The sequence below is a fragment of the Haliotis rufescens genome, unplaced genomic scaffold, assembly GCF_023055435.1.
Source record: "Haliotis rufescens isolate VD_foot unplaced genomic scaffold, xgHalRufe1.0.p SCAF_6, whole genome shotgun sequence".
In the NCBI taxonomy this organism is placed as follows: Eukaryota; Metazoa; Mollusca; class Gastropoda; order Lepetellida; family Haliotidae; genus Haliotis; species Haliotis rufescens.
The window spans coordinates 8,165,373-8,181,808 of record NW_025964334.1 but is presented as its reverse complement, the minus strand read 5'-3'; the positions used below and the strand labels follow the sequence as shown (position 1 = coordinate 8,181,808).

General features: G+C 41.1%; 1 protein-coding gene across 1 annotated transcript; it reads left to right on the top strand.

Annotated features, from left to right (window-relative positions):
- The first annotated feature begins 3,781 nt into the window (after positions 1-3,781).
- On the top strand, positions 3,782-14,237 carry LOC124143959 (procathepsin L-like). Its single transcript, XM_048386180.1, has 8 exons — positions 3,782-3,869; positions 4,213-4,340; positions 6,494-6,599; positions 7,129-7,275; positions 8,224-8,347; positions 10,515-10,615; positions 11,775-12,049; positions 13,613-14,237. The coding sequence occupies exons 1-8, from the start codon at positions 3,810-3,812 to the stop codon at positions 13,710-13,712; spliced, it is 1,041 nt and encodes a 346-aa protein (XP_048242137.1). The 5' UTR covers positions 3,782-3,809; the 3' UTR covers positions 13,713-14,237.
- Positions 14,238-16,436: the final 2,199 nt, after the last annotated feature.

The window sequence follows — 16,436 nt, the reverse complement described above, 5'->3', positions numbered from 1 at the left end:
AAATGCTACTAAAATAATTAACTTACTGGAACGATACAACATTTTAACAAAGTATGTAATTTACATTGCCAAACAGTTAAACGAATAACATTGTATACATCAATGTATTGTCATGTACAATCATAGTATGCGCTCATTGCGTATTCTAGTCTGTCTAGCAGACCCTAGAGAGAAAAAAATAATAAAGAAGTCCAACTCAAGTCTAGAATGTTTTGGCAAGTCTAGATTGCCTAAGCTCTGAAATTAAGGATTGTTCTGGGCTCCATTGGTATTTTATTATTTTTATAATTTGTAGACATATATGTTTAAATAAGATAACCCTTTTCTGTGACTAAATGCGCATTTCTCAAAAGTAGCTTTTTCACGATGATAACAAACTATCTCCGTAACAAATACGTTGAAAATTGGTAAAAACATAGATATAGACGTGTGAGATTACCTAATTTTCCTTCTTATGAGATAATGTTCAGACAGCGTTCTCCTCATAAGTCCTATTTTTAGAAGTTGGTCTTATTTTGTAAACACAACTCACAGCAGACAGTCTCGGATTACAGAAACTATCTGAGGGGAGTTTCTTGCCATTCTGACCTAATACTACCACAAGGTGAATTATTACCAACGTGGCACTACGTAAACAGGAGGTCATGAAAAAAGTGTTTTAAAAACATATAATACCTGCATTAAATTTAGTTGGCTGATTGGCTGATTTGATTTCGCATAAAATCATAAATGTACCATATAGTAAATACATATACTAGATTAGATCTAATGTTCAAGGTCGAGACATACTCTTTAAAAAACTAGAGGACCGTGAACCATACATGTATACACCAAGTATTAGAACAAAGATAACGTAAGTGTTCACGACAAACATCCCATGCAGTCAAGAACGATTATGTCTGTAACACTTAACACCAAAACGCATCCTATAGTTTGCACGTGCCTCACGCAGTAGCGTCACACACGTGCGTAGTGTGTCATTTCTGATGTTGGCACTTTCAAGGAAGGTCAAATAATCTGTGTGGACCATTATTTCTGTCCATCATATTAAATCTGTTTTTCATACAGTTGTGATTTACTTGATTTCAGTTTTATTTCATTCCTTATTAACTGATGTATATTCTTATCAAACAGACAGGAATTATATCCGTAGAAAGGCCATGAGGCCAACAATGCAATTCACAGTTACAATTAATTAATAAACTGGCCAAACCTTTATAATTATTTCTTGATCAACAGAAATGTCGCAAATCGAAAGCTCTCTGTTTGTCCCGAAACCCGAAATACACTGTCTTTGTCTATTTCTATCGTGTTTTCTGCTATAAATGTATTGTCACACATACTTTGAATGTTGGAGTAACGCAACATTACATTGTGTAACCTACATTGTATAATTGTACAAAGCAGTATTTAAATTTTAAAATGACAATGTCAGAAAAAATACTTTTCTTTTAAAATGAACCCCCCTACTGATGCGGCCGTAAAACCGAATGTTTCAATTAGGGTTGGTTATTTTGATTTGATACCTCTGATGGACCAATCAGAATCGAGTAATTCTAAAATCCACGAGGAACTTGAAAACGTTTGATAGGTTTGTTTCCTTATGATACCCTTATTGTCCCAGAAAACTGAAGTTGGGACTTTGCCAACTGAGTCCACCTGCTTGTGTTTCGTTATAGGGTGAATATGTTAAGTCGGGTCAAGCACCTATCTGGAGTGAATATTCTGGGAGTGTGATGGCTATGATGGAGGGTACTGACCAAAAACTGACCCCAATAGAGTCAGCCACAACTGAAGTGTGACACGCCATAGACATGCAACCGTGCTACTTTTTATCCCCCGCTGGGCCAGAATGGCCGAAGGGGGATTATGTCGTGGCGCAGTCCGTCCGTCCGTCCGTCCGTCTGTCTGTCTGTCTGTCTGTCCGTCCGTCCCACAGAGGGTACTAAGCTTGTGAAATCAACTCCTCCTACAGTTTCCAGAGAATATCCCTGACACTCTACACACACGATGTCGACATGTTGATGATACGCATATCGCAGTCCCGTTTCATTTCGACTAATTTTGACAGAGTTACTGCCCCTGTTTTACGGAGCTTCATTTGCCTAATTGTGAGAGAGGTACTAAGCTTGTGAAATCAACTCCTTCTCCAGCTTTTAGGGAATATCACTGACACTCTACACACAAGATGTCGACATGTTGATGATACGCATATCGCAGTCCCGTTTCATTTTAACAAACTTTAACAGAGTTACTGCCCCTGTTTTACGGAGCTTCATGAAATCTACTCCTCCTCCAGTTTCAAGAGAATATCACAATATCTAACTATAACTATAACTATAGTTAGTTTCCTTGTATAAGGCTTTTGTGGGTGAGCTACATCCTTATGGCATTAGCATTCAGACTGGATTACTCCCAACAAAATGTTCTGCACAATTTGTTTCAAATGCAGTACCATCTACTGTTGTTATTTCATAAAATACAAAGAAAACATAAACTCGTTAAAAGAATTCATGCGGGGGATGTTGTGCTCTCAGAGCACTCTCGTGTCAGTCAGGAGCCCATTTCTAACAGTTGAACATGAGGACAGGCCTTCCATTCATATCTTGGAGTGAATCCATTTAAATGGTGATGTGGTTTCGACATGCAGTACTTCATCCCAGTTCGTATTTCAGTCTTCTTCATTTTCGCAGCTTCGTTCTGTGGAATTCCCCAGTTGACTTCTCGAACACAGAAGCAGTCTTCCACAGATGCTATTTGTAATACTGGTGTTTAAACTCACATTACACAGTGCAATATCTATGATTTCGTCCTGGTTATCTTGTCACACCATCTAGATCAATGCATCTTGGCCAGTGTGTTATTTCTAGGTCGGTATTTCCAGCTCACTACATCCAGGTCACTACATTGTGGTAGCAACTCATTTCAATACATTCAGCTCCGTGCATACGTCAATACATCCCGGTCAGTAAATGTAGGTCAATACAATCTGATCAGTACATCCAGAGGAATACACTCTGGTCAATACATCCATTTCAATACATTCTGCTCCGTCAGGTCTATACAATCTGGTCAATACATCCATTTCAATACATTCTGCTCCGTGCATACGCCAATACATCCCGGTCAATAAATGTAGGTCAATACATCCTGGTCAGTACATTCTGATCAGTACATCCAGGTAAATACACTCTGGTCAATACATCCATTTCAATATATTCTGCTCAGTCAGGTCAATACACTCTGGTCAATATATCCATTTCAATACATTCTGCTCCGTGCATACGTCAATACAGCCCGCTCAATATATGTAGGTCAATACATCCTTGTCAATACATTCAGATCAGTACATCCAGGTCAATACACCTAGGTTCACACCCGATGTCAGATATGTCCACAATGATTTCGCTGATCGCATGTCATCGGGTACCGATGTCGTGAAAGGTGTCTCATCCTTTTAGTCACCGATTTGCATGGTCCAGACTCGACCGCAGTGTATCCCTGAAATGTGGCATAAACCAACATTCGCCCATTCACACGTCACTATCTTTGCATTCAATGTTCATATGATTTTCAGCATCCCTTATCGCGAGTCATATGACAGCGTTTTACTTACTGACTTCAATTCAAGTGGCATTAAATGACGCTCACACAAACCACATGTTTGAGACCATGTGAGCTATGTTGTAGATAACACCGTGTATATAACGGTTCTTGCCCCCACACCCGTCACTCCAGCCACCGTCCTCACCCACCAAGGTAAGAGGTGATACGGGAGTCATGGGTAGTGATACCTCCAGGATCACGTGATGTGTAGTCTCATACCATGTCAGATTGTCCAGCTGAATGGTGTTTGTCTGAGGATGTCGGTAATGTCATAGAAAACGCATTTAACTGAGATAGTGTATTATTTGTTACTTTGTGAGTGAATGCGTATTGTTTTACACCGCTTTTAGCAATATAACAGCAATGTCACAGCGAAGGACACCCCATGTGGAGAATCAACCCGGGCGTGACGATCTAACATCGAGTCTACCCCCACCCCCCCACCCCACACCCACACACACCCAAACACACACACACACTCCACTCCCACCCCCATTTATAATCACCGCGTCTGTACATGTGCGTGTACGTATTTGCGTTTCTATGTGGCTATGGTAAATTAAGAATTGATCGAAAAAAATAATAAATGTTTTTTTACTATTGTAGATGTTCCGCTTTGCCGTGGTTGCCCTGCTTGCTGCTGTTGCCGTCGCAGTAGATTTGAACAGAGAGTGGGCCATATTCAAGACCTCTTATAACAAGAATTACCTGACAGAGGAAAATGATGTCGTCAGGTGAGAGAATGTGTTTGTTTTTGTGAGAACCTAGACTAACATCTAGTCTCTGGAATGAACATATCGTACAGAAAAACAGTTGTTCAGTTATCTTAATAAAAATATTATATAAGGGAGCCCAGTGACTGCAGTAATCTAGACTTGCCAAACATTATAGACTTGCATGGGCTGTATTTGATATATTTTTGTATCAACGTCTGTAAGACAGACTAGTGAGAACCCTAAAACACATAAACTTCTGATTTAATTTGTGAGGAGTGACTTGAAAGAAATGTACACGAATGTGTCAAATAACCGTTTTTCCTTTTATTCCTTAAATCAAGACCGACAGAATTATGTGCACAGTGAGTGAGTGAGTTTCAGCTTGGTGTGGCTTGAACACCCTAAGTAATACAGGACAAGTTTCCTTTTATTCCTTAAATCAAGACCGACACAATGTGCACAGTGAGTGAGTGAGCTTCAGTTTGGTGTGGCTTGAACACCCTGAGTAATACAGGACAATTTACCACGTGTGTAGGTGTGGTGCTGAGAAACCTTGAAACATAATCAGGACGAACCGTGTGCACAATGACTCAACAGACCTAGTTACCTACCCCTACACTTCTGTCTGTACCGACTGCATGATAAACGTCAAAGCTAACACAGTATAAACTACATGGAGGCAGATAGCCTACGATTTATTGACATATACTACTCAATGTTTGCTAAGGATAAAGTTTTGATAATATAAAAATAATCATCCAACAAATAAAGATTGAAATATCCCGGGACACAATGACTGGGTTACCCCATTAGGACCTCAGTTTCATGACGACGGAACGAGGCATGACGTCATGGGCACGATGTGAACGAGATGCTTGAAAACCTGTGTTTAGATGTATCGTGACAGAATCGTTGCACATAATTATCAGAGAGTACAACATTTGCTGCTGAGGAGCACTGATGCCCCTTTGAAGACGCCGTTTATCGACCGAAGAATTAGGCAGATGCTGGGTCAACATAGCCTCACGTTACAAACGTCTTTGATGTCGCCCAAAGTGTGATCAGCAGGGCATGGAATCAATACCAGACGTTTGGTACCCAGGTGGTCGACAACGTTCCTTAACACAACGGGAAAGACAGGTTTCTCCTGATTGCAGCCAGACGTCATCACTCCGTTGCTGGCACCACACTCAGAAATGACCTTCAGAACGCCAGTGGCGTTAACGTTTCTACTCCAACAGTGCACATCCTACATCACAGGACCACATGTTCAGATTTGGCTGTAGATCACGTCAATTGACGAATCGAGGTACTGTCTGGATTATACAGAGTGTGGCTTAGACAAGGAGAAAGACTTCAGGATTCCTACGTAGCCGAACATATGTTCAAGCATGATTTTGGGTGGGATCAGTAGAGCTGGAAGAAGCGATTTCCATGTCCTACAGCGAGGTACGATGACAGATGTACGCTACAGGGATGACATTCTGACCGGACTTCATCTTCATGGACAAAAACGCACGACCTAAACGTGTCAGGGTGGTTGATGCCTATATAGAGCAGGAGACCATTGTCCAGATGGAGTGGTCAGACGGTCACCAAACCGCAACGCTATCGAACACGTGTGGACACAGCTGCAGAACGCCCTCTCACGACCCCCTGGCCTTCTCTATTGCGTTTAATGTCTCGGAATGTGTCGACCTTATTTCAAGTAAGTGTTATTGTGGTTGATGTGATTTAGCCAGACAAACATTTAGTCTCTGAAATCTTATATTACCCAATATCCTTCTTGACCCTAAAAATAAAAAATAATCCGTAGACTTGCTTGTGTATGGCATTGCGTTTCTAGATTATTTTTTTTTCATAAAATAAATACATTCCACAGTCATGGTGCAGGACTATGATTTAGCATCCCTTACACAGAACTGGAGTTCGTGATACTTGACATGTATTTGTTATTATTTTGCAGCTTTAAGGCCAGGCTGTGCCCACGTGTACACGAAATCGCAACTGAAGGCCGAAAAATGAAGTGACGTCCTTTGCTTCTGCATGACGAACGGAACGTTCCGTATGAAGTATCCTGTATGGGATATCAAGGCCGCAGCACGATTGTCCTTGTCGTTAACACGAGTCTGTGTTTTACCATTCCTTGAGTTGTCTCCCTTGTATTTCAGACGCATGATCTGGGAGAACAATGTGAAGTACATCCAGACTCACAACCTGGAGGCTGATAGAGGGTTGCACACCTACAGACTCGGGGTCAACGAGTACGCAGACCTGGTGGGTTGACATCCAAAGGGAACTGTTCATCCAAGCCATGTGGTTCAGGATTTGGTGGGCTTTGACCTGTGTTTCACTTTACTCGTTAGAGAAAGTCTGGCGTGAAACGTGTCTTCGACTTTTACCACGAAACACACCCGCATGGGTATGATGCTGATAAACCTAGAAACATAATCGGGATTCTAGCCCTCGAGTTGACGTTACTGGAACAGCGAATTACGAGACCTAAGGTCACTGGACCACCCGTGATTCTGATGTCATACTGAGGTCAGAACATGTATCGCATGTCTTGAGATGTTTTGTGAGATCAGTGTTAATCATACAATTACTTAAAAGAAACACAGAAAGTGTTCACTTTGATTTAGTCATTTCTTATTGAGGGGCAGTGGGGTAGCAGTGGTTACAGCAGGGGTTAAAGTGTTCGCTCGTCACGCCGACTTGTGTTACTTTGATGAAAGCCACAAGCATGGTATAGTGCTGACAAACCAAGGATTGTAATGAACTAATAACGCTATGTATTCCCTCTCAGACTACGGAGGAGTTTGTGAAGCAGATGAACGGCCTCCGGATGGCCAACACAACAGGTGGCGCCACCTACCTGCCCCCCAGTGTCGGAGATCTCCCGGCCGAGGTTGACTGGAGGACCAAGGGATACGTCACAGAGGTCAAGAACCAGGTAGGCCTACCGATTTCCATGTACAGTGTATATCCATGTATTACTACTTGGGTGAAGACCGACAACGTGGTCGAGTTGGTAGAGTGTCTGCCTGGAGAGCGGAAGGTCGGGGGTTAGGATTCCCTGGCATGGTAATACCAAATCACGTGAAAAGATGGTCCTTGTTGTTACCTTGCCTGGCGCTCGGTATTAAGGGCAGACAAAAATATCTGGTCCGTTCGGTTTACTGTGTCTCAATGGAGTTTCCATGTTAAACTGTGGTATGGTATTATAAGATAGGCATAGCAGTTACACACGTAACACATGCACGTTGCAATAATCTTGAACGCGACGTTAAACCCCATTTCACCTCACCTACATTGGACTGGCGTCTAACTAAGAATCCTAAGAATCAGGGCAAATCAACCAAAACAAGAACAACTTAATTTATTCTTTATTGTTTGTTTGTTTTGTTTATTGTCGAACGCCGCACTCAGAAATATTCCAGCTATATGACCGTGGTCTGTAAATAATCGAGTCTGGACCAGACAATCCAGTGATTGATATCATAAGCATATATCCACGCAAATGGGATAAGATGACATGCATCAACGAAGTCAGCGAGCCTGACTACCCGATCCCGTTAATCGCCTTTAACGACAAGCATGGCCCGGTTGCCGAAGACCTACATATATTTTAACCCGGATCTTCACGGGTTTATTCATTTTAGTTATGAAATCCCAGCTAGCAATTCCTGCAGGAGATTGGAAAATTGAGATAGCTTAATATTTTCTCTCTCTTGTAACCCATGTGGAGAGTCGAACCTGTGCCTTCGACGTGACGAACGAACGCTTTAACCACAAGAGTAATCAACCACTCCCAGAATCTTGGAGAAAAAGAAAAAGATGGAAACAAAATAGAGACATGCGTGTTATCTGGCATTATTTTACTAGTGACCTTCACCTTCAGCTGAAGTGCGGATCCTGCTGGGCGTTCTCCGCCACCGGCTCCCTGGAAGGTCAACACTTCAAGAAGACTGGAAAACTCGTGTCTCTGTCTGAGCAGAACCTGGTCGACTGCTCCCAGTATATAGGTACTGTCAGATTGCGAAAGAGTGAGTGAGTGAGTGACATTCGCCGATTTGAACAGTATTTCAGTTATATCACGGTGCGTCACCTTAATATTGGAGGGAATAGTGTAGATTTAGATGATGTTTGTCTATTTGATGAACCAAACAGCATGTCTGATACTGACAACCCAAGAATCATAAAAGAAACGCGAATCTTGATCGTCATGGGAGAGGTTTAATGTAGGATAAAAAAACATGTTTCCTTAATTGTTTAGACACACCCCTAAGACCTACTTGGTAAAATGTCAGGAATGATCCATTAAGCTGGTGAAGAGATACCAAATTCGATAGCACGAGACGAGAAGGCGATAATACCAAACGAAAAAGCGATAGCACAAGACAGGAAGTATGTGTGTGTGTGTGTGTGTGTGTGTGTGTGTGTGTGTGTGTGTGTGTGTGTGTGTGTGTGTGTGTGTGTGTGTGTGTGTGTGTGTGTGTGTGTGTGTGTGTCTGTGTCTGTCTGTCTGTCTGTCGGACTTACTCTCTGTCTGTCTGTCTGTCTGTCTGTCTATCTATTTGTCGGACTGACTGTCTGTCTATATACATGTATGTGGTAGATATTTATAAACCTCACATTCGAACGCGGAACTGATGACAACCAGACAGTTTAAAAGACAGAGAACTGTTATATAACTATGTATATACCTGCTTGAACAAAAAAGCCTGTATATGGTCGGACTGATATCTAGTCTCACCTGGCGGGAAAGCCGACCTGACGACGGTGGCCGATGGTACTTACAATTACTTGTTAATGTTAATCTCGACGTGAATCCTTATTTGTTCCATCCAGTCCAATCTACCTTACTATGATATGACCTTTTAATATTTCAGTTTTAAGATTCAAGGAAGAATGGGGTTCTATTATGAATAAAATTAAAATATGAACAGCGAAAAGGAATCCTAGACCATATTTATATGTTAAAGGATATATGTTGCCATCCTACATAGCGCTTGTGTCAAGTCCCATAAAAGGGGCAATTTAGTTTCGCAAATAATCCGTGGAGTTTCTGTGGACTTTTTGCGAAATAAAGTAAAATTATTTTGTGTGTGGATCTTGCTAATTTACTATAATACAACAAAGTAAACACATGGTGTATGCACACGATATAACATTCTGTTTTTATATCTAACAAATTGATCCACTACAAAATGTTGAAAATCTCTCAGTACAAAAGACAAAAGAGCGGTGAATCGTTTAGGAATGGCTCACTGGAAATAGCAAATCATTTGTTTATGTACGGCATTATGGGAAATATCGCTGGGTTCGTCTCGTTTTATCGTTTTATCGCCATCTCGCGGCCGTTATTGAAGTCAATAAAGCGGTGTCCCCTCTCGGCCACCATAGATGTCTCCTCTCGGCCACCATAAGAAAAGGTGAAACCAGACAATTTCAGGTCACGGGTAGGGACGAATGGTGACGAATTAAGGGGCAAAGAAGGCTTGTTCCGGAATTATACCAGTGTTCACGAATGTACATCGACAAGGCTAATGCTCACGGGTTAGAAGCAGTCTTCAGCAACCTATGCTTTAAGTAAGCGGCGACTAACGGGATCGAGTGGTCAGGCTCGCTGACTTAGTTCATGCATGTCATCGTATCCCAATTGCGTGGATCGATGCTCATGATGTCAATTACTGGATTGTCTGGTCCAGACTCCATTATTTACAGACCGCCGTCATGTAGCTGGAATAATGCTAAGTGCAGCGTGAAACAACAAACTAGGAAATAATACACAGCACCACACAAATGAAGAGTATTTCCCAAATGTGTTTATGCTATGAAATGAATGTGTAACGACCGGTCAAAGGGACATACGTATAATTTAGCCGCCGCATTTGCACGTGGTAAGAATATCCAAGTTACTTTGAACATACACAACAGATGTGAGTAAATACGGTCTTCTAGCGTGTGAAATAATCATAAATGCCGCTGAATCTAGTATGATCGGGTTTATATTTATCATATAAATCCTAAATTTACGGTCATAGGTAAATAGAAGATCACTGGATTTTCTGGTCCAGACTCGATTATTCAAAGACCGCCGTCACAGCTGTAATAGCTGTAATATTGCTGAGTGTGGCGTTAAACAAAAAACAAACAAACAAACAAACACGCTATTTATTATTGTTCCAGGAAACCAAGGCTGTGGAGGCGGACTGATGAACTTGGCCTTTGAGTACATACAGATCAACGTAGGCATCGACACTGAAACGTCCTACCCTTACGTAGGAAGGGTGAGATTACTGATGACTCCTGTTGTACCGAATAATATTGTTGTATCGAATAATACTGTTGTATCGAAAAATACCATCACGTAGATTATTTTAATCTCAATGTATGATCCTGGTTATGTCTTAATCTATAATGTAATGTAATGTAATGTAATGTAATGTAATGTAATGTAATGTAATGTAATGTAATGTTATGGATGTCTTAATCTATAATGTAATGTAATGTAATGTAATGTAATGTAATGTAATATATGTCTATATTATATTTTAATTTCGAATCTATGATTGCTAGGGTACAGAAGTTTACTAAATTAATCCGTGTCTCACTGCCGATATAGACATATGGTTCCGGCCTGTCACATGAACCGGCCCCTTATATGGGTTGGATCTAACGGTGAAATCCGAGTAACATCCGCTTGTGTTCTTTATTGAAGTAATACGGTTTATAATTTATTTAGTAAGGAAATGAACATATGACATCGATGACATTGACTCGAGTGAAATAAAACTTTTAGCGGAACTACTTTTATCCTGTTTCAATTACACTAAATACGCTTTCAGAAAATGATCAATAAGAAAATACGCCATAAATATAACTTTTGTCATTTTATCTTCTCGAAAAATAGTGTGTGTCTGATCTTGTGACCTGAAGCTGTCATTTCCTGAAACAATGAAGTTATTTGACAAGAAAATACAAATATCATCTGTGATTCATAATGTCCCGTCACCTGAAGTGAGTGAATGATCGATTGAGAACTGTTTGACGACGCTAATCGCAATATTCAAGCTACATCAATCTAAAACAAACGCCCCCACCCCACCCACCCACCCACCCACACACGCACGCACACACACACACACACACACACACACACACACACACACACACGCACACACACACACGCGCACACACACACACACACACACACACACACACACACACACACACACACACACACACACACACACACACACACACACACACACACACACACACCTTAAATAGCCTGGTGTAAAAGTACACTAACGGTAATTAAGCCAAGAGGAAATCTTGTTATCAGTTATGCGTATTCAATATTCATTGTTTTTCCATATCTGATTTTACATAAATGTTTATTTTGGTGCAATCCGTGTGACCTCCATGCTTTATCTCACGTTCCAGGTCGACAGGTGCAGATTCAAGAGAGCCGACATTGGTGCTACCGATATTGGTTTCATGGACATCCAAAGAGGCAGCGAGTCTGATCTTCAGAATGCCGTTGCCACGGTCGGGCCAATCTCTGTCGCCATCGACGCCAGTCGCCCCACCTTCCATCTGTACAAGAGCGGCGTCTACGACGACACGTCGTGCAGCACCCTGCAGCTCGACCACGGCGTTTTGGCTGTTGGATACGGCAGCACCAGCGAGGGCGTGGACTACTGGCTTGTCAAGAACAGGTGATCAATTTTGATCAGTACGGCAGTGCTAATGTTTGTATGCACCAGGCAATCTATTTGGAAAATAATGTGTTGTTCAAGAAAATAAAGGAAAATAGCATTCTGGCTCAGCCTTCAAAAATCAAATGGTGCTTGCCGGACGTTTTTTGAAGTTCTGAAAAGAAATGTGCTGTGAAAAAGAATTGTCCGTCTCCCCCTTTCTGAGGAAACCTTGTTAAATCCGAAAAAATATCTTGTTGCTAAGTAACAAAAGAGAAGAAACCCTTGAACAAATGGCCCGTCCCTTATTACATATTATAAATGAATTGTGAATAGAGCGAATAATCTGGAACGCGACGTTAAACGCCATGCATTTCGCCTCGCCTCGCCTCATCTCACCTCACATTGTATGAAGGCTTGCAGAGGGCTTTTGAGTAGTCCGGCCGTCGTCAAATGATTTGGCCTTACAGGAATTAATAGTTACAAATGAAGACGTAAAGCAAGGTTACAGTGTATCTTCAAGAATAGAATGAGAGTCTTATAAGCATTTGGAAGCCGCATATAATGACGACCAGGAATATGATGGACACCCACTTATCTTTTATACATACACGACGTTACAGGACTACCTTTTGCCCCTTCATCGGGTAATGTTAGATATCAACTGTTTTAACAACTAATTTAACAAAAGGAGTAGTAGTATTGAATTTGCCCGCAGCATTTAGTTACGTTGTCGTCTTCATCTGTTTCATGGTTGTCTGCATTTGTTTTAAACGATGACTTCATCCGTTACCACCGCCGTCTTTGTCTGTTTAAATCATTCCCTTCATCTGTTTACATCGCTGTCTTCATCTGTTTACATCGCTGACTTCATCTGTTTACTTCACTGTCTTCATCTGTTTACATCGATGTCTTCATCTGTTTACATCGATGTCTTCATCTGTTTACATCGTTGTCTTCATCTGTTTACATCGTTGTCTTCATCTGTTTACTTCACTGTCTTCATCCGTTTACATCGTTGTCTTCATCTGTTTACTTCACTGTCTTCATCTGTTTACTTCACTGTCTTCATCTGTTTACTTCACTGTCTTCATCTTTTTACATCGATGTCTTCATCTGTTTACATCGTTGTCTTCATCTGTTTACATCGATGTCTTCATCTGTTTACATCGCTGACTTCATCTGTTTACTTCACTGTCTTCATCTTTTCACATCGCTGTCTTCATCTTTTCACATCGCTGTCTTCATCTGTTTACTTCACTGTCTTCATCTGTTTACTTCACTGTCTTCATCTGTTTACTTCACTGTCTTCATCTGTTTACTTCACTGTCTTCATCCGTTTACATCCATGTCTTCATCTGTTTACATCGATGTCTTCATCTGTTTACATCGATGTCTTCATCTGTCGTTGTCTTCATCTGTTTACATCGATGTCTTCATCTGTTTAAATCGTTGTCTTCATCTGTTTACATTGCTGTCTTCATCTGTTTACATTGCTGTTTTTATCTGTTTACATCGCTGTCTTTATCTGTTTACATCGTTGTCTTAATGTGTTTACATCGCTTTCTTCATCTGTTTTATCAGCTGGGGAGCATCCTGGGGAGACCAGGGATATCTCAAGATGTCCAGGAACAAGGACAACCAGTGTGGTATCGCCACCCAGGCCAGCTACCCCCGTGTGTAATGGACCCGTCCACGACATGACACACTTTACCGACAAAGCGACAATGTTTTCCACTCTCATTAAAATCAGATGTATTACTCCTATACGACACCTTTCTGCGTGAGGATCTCACAAACCCCCCGTAGAACGCCGTGTCAGATGAACCCAATCTAAATGACAGTTGTCAGCTTTCTAAAACTACATGATGTTTACCCTATCGATAACAATACAGCAACACGGGTTTTAGTATGTTCCAATCAGAAATTATCGTGGATGTTAATTTCCGAGATACAAAAATCAGATATGCTGTTCTGAATGCTTCGCTCACTTGAACCTAGAAATAAGAAAACTCGTCGCTGATTGGCTGATTAGAATGTTCATGTGACACGACCTCCAATGGAGAGTTTGTTAGTCTTCTTGCAGGGCGACATGGTATCCGAGTAATACATCTGAATGTAATGAAGTTGTATTTTTTATAAAATTCGAGGTATATACTATATCAAATATAAGCCTCGTTGAACTTTTTCAATCATTCATTTTGTAAAAAGAATATAATCAATAAAATATCAAAGAAAGAAAGTGTTTCTAAGTCTAATCTATCTGACATCACTACCAGTGAATGAACAATTTCAGCGTCCAATCGTCAAACCTACAAGTGAGTAAAATGGGTTTTACGCTTGGACAGTATTTCACTGAAATACTAAATGATGGCCTGCCAACTTAATGTGGAAGGAAAGCCCAAAGATTTTAAGATGTCGGTCTTAGAAGTTTCAATTACTCCTTGAAACCAACGAAAACGGGAATGGTGTTGGGATTCGAACTCATTACCAGCAGGCCAAAGGGGCAGGCCAAGGGGCACGCCAAGGGACGCAACTCTGTACAGTTTCGGTACATGTTCCTGAATAGGGGCTGTATTTAGTAGCGTCTTGAACAAAGTGAATGAGTTCGTCAAGCTCAAACAAAATAACCCCATCCAACAGGGTATTCATTTAACGGTTGGGTAACTTAGTGATTTAAGACATTGGTAAATGTGTAAATTGCTGGAATATTGTCAAAACAATACTCATTAACTCACTCGCATGTCCTTGAACAGTTGGTAATCCCTACTAAACATTATTATTTAATCATTAACTTTCACGTTTCCCATACCCCGTAAAGATCCGGGTTAGAATTGGGCCTGCTTGCACGCACGCGAACTCAGCGCAGAGACCATTGTTATCCGTACTTTCACGTGATGAGGCGAGCTGGAATAGGTTTTAACATTGCTTTCAAAATCATAATGTATATAATAAAAACGTGCGTGTGCATGTGTGCGTGTACGTGTGTGTTTGTACCAGTCCGGAGTAACGCCCGTTTTGTAGTGCCTGCCCCCTGACATACCATGCCTCAGTTTAACATGGATTCCCCGCACACACAGTATTCTGACTCCGAGCCGATCAATCCTTGTTTTAGCCTAAAATGCCGAGCTCCAGACGTGAAACATTAGGTTCCATCTTTTAACACTTTGTATGACGCCGTCAGGGAATCGAACAACCGACCTTACGCTCTCTGGCAGACGCTCTATCCAATAGACCACGGAGGCGGTCACTTTAACGTAAAGTTACAACAGTCTTAATTCTGTGTTATAAGCTTATTTCTGAAATCTGTAGAAAAAGTGAAAAAATGGCCGCCAAAATCGTATTTAGCTGGGCATCTGAAATGTCCATCACATGAAATTATACAGTTGAGACATCAAGCTAGCTGAAAATCATATTGGTAATTTGTCCCTCTGTTTGGTAGTGAAATTTTCTCTGGCTCATGGACTATTAGCGCTAACATTGCCTTGTACAAGTAGGCCATGTCTTCAGATGAACATTATATTTTAGCTTGACTGTGTATAATGTGATGGCCGCGAGGAGCGTCTGATTTGATTACAACCAAAAACGTTTCCAGTGTCTCAGCATTGGATACGGTTTTAACTATTCCATACGTTCTGAGTGAATGAGTTTGATTTTACGCCGCTTTTAGCAATATTCCAGCAATATCACGGCAGGGAACACCACAAATGGGCTTCACACATTGTACTCATGTCGGAAATCGAACCCGGGTCTTCGGCGTGACGGGCGAACGCTTTAACCACTAGGCTACCCGACAGCCCCCTGCCTAAAAGGAAATAAACACAATCAAAATGTAATTATGTAGAATTGATGACCAAAATATGAAATATACATGAATGTTATATCAGAGCACATCGTTTAATCGCCATCCTCTTATTTCATATGAATATTACTTCTGATGTTCATGTGTCGATTTTGTCATTTCTGTTTCGAATTTATGAAGATCCATTACAATATGCCGGTCCAACATGTTTTATAAATTGACTACATTCCGCAAAGGTTTAATAATCGACTCTCTAGAGATGAACTTACTGACATGTCGTAAATTGGAAGCTATTGGTGTTGCTGTTGTCCTATTGTAATCAACGCAGAACACACATAATCAAGTAAACATATTGGCAAAATTGACATGTTAGTCATAAATACAGAAGCAAATTTGGTCCTAAACACGTTCAGATTATAAACATGTTTACATTCTTAAACGTCAGGCGTTGAGAATTTCGGTGAGATAAATTCGTTGTCAACCGGTCTCGAGGGGTATATGCCGTGAGATACCCCGAACATAGGCTCACACACAGGGTACATCTCACCATATGCCCCGAGGGATCGGTTGACAAAGATTTTATCTCACCGAAATTCTCATTAATAG